Below are 10,553 nucleotides of genomic sequence, written 5' to 3'. Positions count from 1 at the left end.
TATATTTATTTGTTTATTAAGTCACAGATCACATTGCCACATAGAAAAAATGACCTGTAAGCTGCAGAAGATTCTTGACTGGTGAAACACATTGTGCTCCCATTTCCAACCCGGCGGCACAGTGGCCCTCAGCTGTCATTCCCAAAAACAGGTGCTGTAAATCAATACCTTGGTGATTATATTTTGCCAGCACCCTGGCAGGAGGCAGCACAGCCCTCCTCTGAAGAGACTGTAAAGGCGCTTTGTCCGTGCCTCCATCTGTATGACTGCAGTAAGAAGGAGCCGGGATGATGAAGGTCCATTGCGTACTCCTCCTCATCTCCGCAGGTAAAGGTGTTACAGCCATTGCTTTGAACAGGGGTCGGCTCCTTCCTGAGTGTGAAGGAGCAGGGCTTTGCATATACATCGGTGTGTTCTGGGAGAAGCCTGTCCTGCTGATAAGGTTTTATGAACACCTCGGATTGTTTAAATGAGAGCTTTGGAGTGCATTGGTAACAGCTCGGATATTTGTAATTTCAGACATCAGGTATTTTGAAGTGAGAGGTTTTTGTGTTTAATTGTTTTTCTCTCCGACATCTTTTTGCCATGCTCCCATTTACTCTAGTGCTACATGTATTTCAAAATGTGTGAAAGGATCTAGTGAACATGGCTTGAAATGTAAAAATTCATTATAAGAAATTTCATTAAGTTGTGGGACTATTGACAAGGAAGCAGAATTGATTTGTACCTGCATGTGTTGTACCAGGATAATTCTTTTTAAACTGTCCCTTAAAAGAATAAGTATTTTGTGATCCTAAAAACATTTCACCAAATTCAAACAATATACTAAATTCTTACCAACCCACACCAGAAGGTAGCAATGTGAAGGATTGGAATTGGATTAATAAAGCATAGAAAGGAGCTTGACTTAGATAAGATGCTGTGATCATAACTTAAAAATTGAAAGATGACTCCTGCCCACCCCAGCCCAGCCTTCTGGCAGGGGAAGCAAGCACTGCTTGTCTACGGCAGGCAGCTTTTCTCGATGGCATCCAAATATTTTAATAACATCTCGTGGCAGGACAAGGCCGAGACAGAATCCTTGGCATCTCAGCTCAACTATATAAAGGGAGCTGATGAAAAGTCAGTTAGGTAACAAGGGGAAATCCTGGCTTAGGCTGGAGTCAGCAGCAAAATTCCTGTTGACTTCAGTGGCCCAGGATTCAAACTGAGAGGGGAAGGCAAGGATGGGATCTGCCAAAAATGCTTGTGGCGAGGCTCAGCTGTTCTGTTCCCTCTCACTATCTTTAAAAGAGGGTACATACAAAAACATCCCTAAGTCCCCATTCCATTTGCTTTACTCCCCTGCAACAGTGAAGCAGCTACAGTCTGGGTACGTGATGCAGCTGCTTGTTCTGCAACAGGCAATCTGGAAATGGGGTTCGTCTGTTTTTCTTTGAGATGGGAATCTGAGCCCTCGTCCCTTGGGAGCACAATGCCATGCACATGCACTGCTAAAGCTGCACTGAAACAGAGCTGCTACCTGCCATTTTCACTCATGATGCTTTTCTTACGAGGGCTCTTTCATGTAGCGCTGCCGAGTCACGCTGAGCAGTCTGTGGGCAGAGCTCTCCAAGGACAGGTTGAGACCTTCCCTGAGGAGAGGGAAATATGAGACGACATTGTGAACGGTTTCCTTCTCTCTCCCCACAAACACAACCCCAGAAACTCCTGTTGTGGAGAGGAGCTCCTGCTCTGCTTAGATGCACGGAGTCTGGATGGTGCTTTCACCTCAAGGACGGTTGTGCTTGGCCCTGTCCTTTAATGTCACTGTTACAAGCAAGTCTGTGGAATTGAAGGTGGAGGAGACAACATCAGAAATCCCTGATTATGGGTATTCTCTGTGCTTAACTGTCCACAAGTATTACATGTAAGCACAGTTGCAGGTTGGGAGAGCATGGAGAAGATTCCTAATGCTCAGTCTGATGTCCGCAATTATGGCTATTTCTTTTTGTTCATCTCCTGGTTGGAGTCTGTTGTTGCCTTACTCCTAAGCTGAACTCCAGATCAGATAGATAGTTACACCTGCTGACGGTATTTGCAATGCACATAATGCACACCTGAAATGAGTGGTCACACAGAGGTCTCGGTGTTCACCCTCCGCCAGCAGCTTGCTGTTGACAGTATTTCCTTCATGCCTACCTCAGACCAACGGCGCTGTAGCGTGTCCCCTGTCCCATCTCACTGATGCCACCCCTGCTGTTCTGCAGCTGGGCTGGCCCTGTGCTATGAACACGAGACTCGCCTTGTCGAGGACTTGTTCAGGGACTACAACAAGGTGGTGCGCCCAGTGGAGGACCATCGGGACGCCGTTGTCGTCACCGTCGGGCTGCAGCTCATTCAGCTTATTAACGTGGTATGGTATGAACACGTGGTACATGTTGAACCGCTGGCTTATGTGATAGTGCCAAATGGTGTCATTTTTCTGAGGAAACAATTTTTCTCCTTTAATGGTGATGTTGGCTGCTATTGCCTCCTTTTCTTTCTTTTTCTTTTAAGGATGAAGTAAATCAGATTGTAACAACCAACGTACGCCTGAAACAGGTAACTTTAAATATTGCTAACCATTTCATCCAATTCAAATAAATGCACTGGATGCAGCCAGGAATGAACTACTCTGTTATAATTTCAGGGGCAACTTGGACAGGTGGGTGAGCTAGCAGAGCCTTTCTTCTTTCTGGGATCTCAAGAACAAAATGCGCTAGACACCAAAAGCCTTAAGAAAAGCATTTTGCATTGTATTTCAAACAGTAGACTTCTGGTATATTTATCTTTAATATTATTTCCTATTTTTTTAATAAGCTTCTTAAACCAATATTCAAGATAATGTAAAAAATTGGCTGGGGATGCCACTAGCATATGTTTATGCTTACCTGCCTGTCCCAAAGCAAGGGAGGTGGATGTTTCTAGGAAGTACCAAAACTACCCCCGTAAGTGCTGGAAGAGGCTCTCAGTGGCCGAAATCCCCTCTCTTTAGCAATGGACGGACGTCAACCTCAAGTGGAATCCAGACGACTACGGTGGCGTGAAAAAAATCCGCATCCCCTCAGATGATATCTGGCGGCCAGACCTTGTTCTTTACAACAAGTAAGGGGTGCGAGCTGCCTGGGGAGGGAGGGGTAGCTCTGCCCCGTGGCACCACTGTGGTGGGGCTGCTTTTCCACGACATCTGGGCCAGTGGGTAGCATGCTTCAGAGCAAGCTTCTCCAGGAGCAGGTGTGATGGCACTGAGGGGACCAGCCATTCTGCAGCCAGAGAAATCCTTTTGTGACTATGTTAATTATGCTACCCATATTGCTGCTAATGTCCCTGTTCCTTTTGCAGCGCAGATGGTGATTTCGCCATCGTTAAATACACCAAAGTCCTTCTGGAGCACACAGGCCTGATCACCTGGACACCACCAGCTATTTTTAAAAGTTACTGTGAAATTATAGTCACGCACTTCCCATTTGACCAGCAGAACTGCAGTGTGAAGTTGGGAACTTGGACGTATGATGGTACAGTGGTTGTTATTAACCCGGTAAGCAAGGAGTTTGTAATTGGGAAAAGCAGTAAAGATGTGGATATGTTTTTAGGGACATCTCAGATTTAGAAAGGAATATAACCTTCTTTTGACTGAAAAACAAGCAGGTACTACCTGTAAAATATAAGTGCCGTATCTGTAGATCTAGCACAAAATTTCCTGGTTTGGCTTCTAAAATTCTGCTTATGCATAATTCCTGTGCCCTAATGGTCTCCTACCTGTCTGTCCTCCATCAGCTTCACACCACTCCTTATGGTGCTGCCTGTTCTGCTTTTGTTTGGGTTTTGGGGTGGGATTTTTTTTTTTTTTTTGGGGGGGGGGGGCGGGGGATGTGTGCTTTTTCTCTGCTCATGATTTTCCATTTCCAAGGGCTCTTTCCCCATCCCCTCAGGTATGTCTCCTATCTGTAAATATTTAATCAGTCTTTCTCTTTAGTCAACTATCCCTGACTGTTTCTGTAAAATATTTAGTTGGATGCTGTGTAGAGGATGATATTCTAAGGCAAAATAACATAGACAAGAGTAGTTGGCTCCCAAAATTCATGAAGTGCCTGAGTTATTGGGAAACCTGTTCCTGAGCAACTGCCAAGTTTTGATTTTGTTCAGAACATCTAATACTAAGAATCTGGGGGGGTTTTGCTGTCAGGAGAGTGATCGTCCAGATCTGAGTAACTTCATGGAGAGTGGGGAGTGGGTGATGAAGGACTACCGTGGCTGGAAGCACTGGGTTTACTACGCTTGCTGCCCTGACACCCCCTACCTGGATATCACCTACCACTTCCTCATGCAGCGCCTGCCTCTCTACTTCATCGTGAATGTCATCATTCCCTGCCTGCTCTTCTCCTTTTTAACTGGATTAGTTTTTTATCTACCCACAGATTCAGGTACGTGAATTTATTCATTCTACCGCCATAGAAATTGCTCTTCTAATAAATTTCTGAGAAATTCTGAGTATTTGAAATCACCAGTCAACTTAAAGGGCAGCACTTACTAAAACTGGACATTTCTGCTTAAAATAATTGCTCAAAATATTCTGCAAATAAATAGTAAGTGCTGAAAGCTGAAACTACTGATATAAATAAATTGGGCTGATTTCCCGCAGAAGTCGCTGCTTAACTGTCCAGTTAACTTCTGCAAAACAAAGATTTAGCTAGTTGTTTGTTATGTTTTGCCATGGGTAGGTAGTTAATATGTCAGTACATCACGCAGTAAGTGAGCACACAAGGGGTGAGTGAGGCCCTTTGGCACGGTGTTAGAGCAGAGAGCTTGTTGTCTGTTCACAGAAATTACCTCATGTGACACAAAGAGTAATCCTGGACTCTTCTGGCCTCGTTTGTCCCTGCTGAGCATCTCTTGCTCCCTGCAACCATTTCCTCTGCTTCATTCATTTTACTTTGTGTCAGCTTTTCATACTGCTTAATTTCATTACGCCCCTTCCATGAAATACTCGATGTATTTTTTTTCCAGTGGAAAGCTTTATAGAAAGTTGAACTGGATAGAAAAAAGATGTGTGAATCATGTTTTGTGGTTTGGTTTTGACATCCTACATACTGGAAGATCTCAAATAGCAACTGGCCTCTGGTGTCAGATGTGATTTTTGTCTGCCTACTCAGCCCAGCATGAGCCTGCCAGAGAGTAAGGCAAGCGAACCCCCCAGGAGGCTGTGGAGTAAGCATTAATCAGGTGCATATTACTTCATCATTCAAAATGCACAGCCCATGAAGTGCTCCTGGCGAGTAAGCTTTCCATATCCATCACCCATACCTCAGCCCAGTCATACCTGGTGATTCCCACCTTAATGCTGGAGCTGATGCTCTTAGGCTCTCAGGTTTGGCCAGCCTAGTAACTGGTTTGGATGCTGGGAGAGATGACAGCACTCCAGATGCACACAAATGTACATGTGTGAATAGCCATCATCCACATCCTGTCTTCTCAAATAAATACTCTCCGTGCTGAATGGTCGGAGCAACAATGGTATTATTGTGGGTTTTTTTGGGGGGGGGGGGTTTTTTGGTTTTTTGGTTTTTTTTCTCACGGCAGGTGAGAAAATGACTCTCAGCATCTCTGTCCTGCTGTCTTTGACTGTGTTCCTTCTGGTCATTGTGGAGCTGATTCCCTCCACCTCCAGTGCGGTGCCTCTGATAGGCAAATACATGTTGTTTACAATGGTGTTTGTCATCGCTTCAATCATCATCACGGTCATCGTCATCAACACTCACCACCGCTCCCCAAGCACTCACACCATGCCGCAGTGGGTCAGGAAGGTGAGCTATACAGCTTTGCATGTTTCTTGGTTTCCACTGAGCACTCCCTATTTTATTGGCAGGTTTTCTAATAAAAGTCAACAAGAATTGGGGAAGTAAATGCATCACGTTAAATCTCTCTAGGCACAAGAGCCAGTGTTTACTATTTAGTTGTGCATAAAGTCAGCCAGACTGCTAAGGTGCCTCTTTAAGTAACAAAACTGTCCACTGGGGTAGTGTCTTGCAGGGAACAGGTGAGGCAAAACACTGGCAGCTGAAGGTGCAGGGAAAAGAAAATGGGCCAGTTGGACTCAAATTACATTTCCTGGTCTAATTCTACATCTGACTGCAAAACACTGCTGCCTGCCAGTGGCCAAGTTCACCACCCCGTGTGAGTGCAGAGCACAAGTGCCATTGGGGATACCTGCATTCAGCATCCCATTTTCAAAAGGAGAGTTTAGCAAAAGCATGATCTTCTCTGTATTTTCCCAACAAATACAGTTACTCTGCAGTCCTTGGGAAGCAAGGAGATAGTTGCACAGCAGTCTAAATGGTAACCACGAGATGTAGAAAAAAATTGGATGTCTGTCATTACAAGTTCTTTGCCAGGGAGACAGTACCAAAGGGGATCCATTCAGTTATTCTTGCCTTCTTTAAGCCTGCCTGGGTTCATATTAAACCATGACATGAATAGGAGATTGTTCTGTGTATTTCTAATTATACTTTTAAGGCTATAGCTTACATCAGATTCACTGCAGCATGAACAATCCCTGCAGAAGAGAGATTTCAACAGGCAAACACTGCATGCCCTTAAAATTGCTCTGGCAGCAAGTCTCTGTTATTCCAAAGGAAATTATTGTAAACCTTATATGCATGTATAACAAACATTTGTAATAGCTGAGTCAAACATAAGTAGCCAAAAGAGATCCTTTGTAGTCCATTCTTCAAGCCAGATTCGTAAGCAATATATTCCGAATTAGATGAGGGTCTGCTCCATGACGTAGCACCCCCCCTTCATGTATAGACGTTGGCTACATGGCAGGGGGAAATGGTTTCCAGAAAATGTGTGACAGGCCTGTGGGTGACTCCATCTGCCCCAGGCCATAAGGCTGACAAAAGCCCCAGTGTGACTAAGGTGCAGGCTGTGACATACTCCGAGGGGGAGTCTGTAGCTGATCCAGTGCGGGAAGCGATTTGGGACCAGAGAGGCTTGCCTTTGTTCAGTACACAGCTGCATCTGTAACACAGCCCCGCCAACCAGCAACTGTCGTCTTCTTCCTCTTTGTTTTCAGATCTTTATTGACACAATCCCAAACATCATGTTTTTCTCTACAATGAAACGACCGTCCAGGGATAAACAAGACAAAAATATTTTTGCAGAAGACATTGATATTTCTGAAATTTCTGGGAAGCCAGGTTCTGTGCCTGTCAACTTCTACTCCCCGCTTACCAAAAATCCAGATGTGAGAAATGCTATAGAGGGAATAAAATACATTGCAGAAACCATGAAATCAGAGCAAGAAGCCAGTAATGTAAGGCATTTTTTGTGCATGATTCATTTCTCGCTTTCAAATTGCTACATATTTTGGGGGGCAGGGGGGGTGGGTAAAATATCCACGCCTCACAAAAACACTCCAAACCCTGTTTTGGCTTTAGGAGGGGACAGTCTTTTCCCCTTGATGCAGTCAACAAGGACCGACAGATAATAGTTGCAGATGGCAATTGAATCTTGGTCCAAAAAAAAAAAAAAAAGAGAGAGAGAGAAAAGAGAAAAAAATGTGGCAGTGCCAAGGTTTTCTAAATGTGGTATGTGAAGCCATAGAGATGGAGTGTCTGTGAGTAGCAAAGCAGTTTCAAGAGCTGTAAGCAAGTTCCAAAACACATTCCTCCTGTCTCCCACTTGGGCATCTTCCCCCTGCAGTAAGCAATCTCCTGTTGCTTTTAAACAGCCAGGAAGCAAGCCGGACTCCAAAAGGCCAGCAGTTTTATCTGAAAAGTGTTAAATGTAACTTAAAAATGATAATTCCAATTTCAATAAGGTTTTGGGTTATTCCTGAATGCTACAAGTAGTCCCTGCAAGTGAAGCACGTCACGAGCTACTCCGATTACTGACTTTTTCCACATTGCAAGCCAAAGGAAGGATAAATGCGTGTAGAGTCACATACGGCAGTGTTCCCCAGGAAAACCTAGCTCTGCCTCCTTCTAGCACATTCGCTGCAATTAACCCCTCTTTTTTTATTTCAGTTATCAGCTTTTGCACGGATAATTCAGTACCGGTACTTCACCTGTCTAAATGATCTATACTTTTCCTGCTGAGCTGCAGGCTAGCCTGAAGATGGGGAAAGAGTTCTCTAGGACAATAATTTGGCCCGTGCTCTTGAAAAGGAGGCGCCTCCTTCCCATGGGCAGAATTTACACCATGGTGTTTGTTCCTGTGACCAAATTCCTGGAGCATGTGGAACGGCTCTGGCTGTAGTCTCATGTTCCCCATGACTCCCGTGCCTCTCTCCAGATAAAGCGTTACCCTCAGCAGGGCTGGCGTGGCTTCAGCATCTCTGGCCTTCACTTCCCTCTGGACTTACAAGGAGGGTCTTCAGGTTACTGGCAAGTGCTCCCTTCGGAACTGGAGCCCAGCTGCTTGTGTCATCTGGGCACTGTTGATATCACTTCCAGGGGGTTTTGAAAGTCAAGTTCCCCAAATGAACTGAACGTTGTGGCTTCTGAAGGCTGCCACTTCATTGCATTTACTTATGAACCACCTCAAAACAGTATTGATTATCAGTGTCCTCTAGATAAAATACAACAGCCTCTTCTCCTTCTAGGGCAACTAAAGCAAAAGTAGAGGGTGCCTTAGGCCAGTATGTGTCACTCCATAAGGCAGAGTTACAGGGTGGAAATCTGAGCACCTCGCACTCTGCTGGCTCTTATAGTGCTGGGTTCCCACCAAAAGCATCCAGTGAAAAGGCAGTCGCAGAGCAAGTGGTTCGTGGTGTCCCACAACTGGAAAAAAGACTAAGGGAGCTACCAAGAAGGTTTTGCCAGACTTTAGAGTATATACGAGGCATTGAAAGCAGGGACTAGAGCTAAATTAATGGAAATTGCTTAGATACCCCATGAGAATGCAAAAGCAACAGAAAAACAAAAGCCAGTTGTGTCAAACTAAGCATTTTGCTTTCAGTGTTTTCAAACTCTCTTTCAAAAGCAATGATTTGCCTAAAAATTAAGCTTTTAAACATTTCTTTTAATGAAATTGTTCACTAAATTGCCAGGGTTTCTAAACAGTTCAGTCTTGAAACTTGCATTTCTAGGTTGCTTAGCCTTTCTGAACCACTGACCTGCTTTTGAGAAGAAAATGAGTATTTTTTGCATAATAATAGTGGAACTTCTGAGCCTTTCCGTTGTTCAAGACAGTAAATTACAAGAATGCCCATAACAAACATGGCTCTGCAGAGATTTTACCATCTCCTTTGTTTCTTTCCCAGGCTGCAGAAGAATGGAAGTTTGTTGCGATGGTGGTTGATCACCTTCTCCTTGGAATATTTATGCTAGTTTGTATTATAGGAACATTAGCTGTATTTGCTGGTCGCCTTATTGAATTAAATCAGCAAGGATGAACATCAACTGGAAAGTATTTGTTACCCTGGTCAACATCTGAAAGTATCTTAACCATCAAAACCTGGCCAGCCTCTGAAAGTTTCACAGACAGGAATCAGTCCCTGCTGGGAAAGAGCAGGGATAATAAAATGTAAGGCTCCATACTTAGCACTTCTGAGCTGCTGCTCAGTGGCATTTCATTGCCAGAAAGAGACACTTTCATTACTGGTAGACTGAATGGCTGTCAGCCAGGTTTTGATCCATTTTACCATTTATTAAAAATGTTAATGTATTAATAAGACCGTCTTTGTAACCCACAGATACAATTCCAGTGAAATCAATAGCAGTGTAATAAGCTTTAGCTGAGCTGTAAATCTGTATCCAACTTTCAGTGTTCAAGCTGGTTTCAATATCTGCTCTGTGGTTTTTGTATTGGCAGAGTCACAAATGACTCCTCTTGTAACACTAGATGTAACCAACAGAAATATCTCCAACTGCATGCTTAGGTATTTGATTTTCATGCACAAATTTGAAATGACTGTGTCATACGTGACTTTACCTGTAGAAACTCTTGATGCAGCAAAGAGGAGAGACTGTTCCTTACTGTGGGAAGGATACAGCCTCAGCCACTTGGGTCCCACAGGTATTTTTTGCTATCAAGTCCCATGGTAAAGGACTTGTAGAAGAGGATTTTTTTGCCTTGTTTTATCACCGAGCCCTGCTCTATGACCATCAGGCATCCCAGTGACTATGTTGCAGTTGCTGCCCTCTTATTTTTACTTGTTAATACTCATTATAAGAAGCCCCACATTCATTATGTATTAATGCTCAGGATTTTCAGTCGTCAACAGAGATGTTCTGCAATTGCATCCTAAGGAAAAAGTTTAGGCCAGAGGGGAAAGGATGGTATCCATAGGATAATCTCTGTACTCAGCCTACTCTGCTCCGGGAAGGTTTGTTTCCACTCTCCATTTTGAATTATGACTAATGTGGGGACAGCTTCAAATTTTGGGGTGCTCAGTATGACATCTTAAACACAATTCTCTCTGTTCCCTGAAAACTGTCCCCTCCCGAAAGAGATTATGAGCATTAAATAAATGCTCAAAAAAAAAAAAATAAAAAAGAAAAGAAAACCAACCCCACAGCATTACAAAG

At 43.9% G+C, this 10,553-nt stretch overlaps 1 protein-coding gene across 1 annotated transcript; it reads left to right on the top strand.

Annotated features, from left to right (window-relative positions):
- The first annotated feature begins 287 nt into the window (after positions 1–287).
- Positions 288–9,418, top strand: CHRNA1 (cholinergic receptor nicotinic alpha 1 subunit). Its single transcript, XM_075710095.1, has 9 exons — positions 288–327; positions 2,250–2,395; positions 2,539–2,583; positions 3,017–3,126; positions 3,364–3,559; positions 4,208–4,445; positions 5,602–5,825; positions 7,097–7,336; positions 9,287–9,418. The coding sequence occupies exons 1-9, from the start codon at positions 288–290 to the stop codon at positions 9,416–9,418; spliced, it is 1,371 nt and encodes a 456-aa protein (XP_075566210.1).
- Positions 9,419–10,553: the final 1,135 nt, after the last annotated feature.

The sequence above is a fragment of the Pelecanus crispus genome, chromosome 5, assembly GCF_030463565.1.
Source record: "Pelecanus crispus isolate bPelCri1 chromosome 5, bPelCri1.pri, whole genome shotgun sequence".
Classification (NCBI taxonomy): Eukaryota; Metazoa; Chordata; class Aves; order Pelecaniformes; family Pelecanidae; genus Pelecanus; species Pelecanus crispus.
This window is presented reverse-complemented; position numbering and strand designations above follow the sequence as displayed.

What these genes read in the sequence shown, in the direction of transcription:
- CHRNA1 (XM_075710095.1), top strand. Translation starts at nt 288, where the DNA reads ATGATGAAGGTCCATTGCGTACTCCTCCTCATCTCCGCAG. An exon ending in TTATCTACCCACAGATTCAG is followed by an intron (nt 4,446 to 5,601) that starts GTACGTGAATTT and finishes TTCTCACGGCAG; the next exon opens with GTGAGAAAATGACTCTCAGC. An exon ending in CAGAGCAAGAAGCCAGTAAT is followed by an intron (nt 7,337 to 9,286) that starts GTAAGGCATTTT and finishes TTTCTTTCCCAG; the next exon opens with GCTGCAGAAGAATGGAAGTT.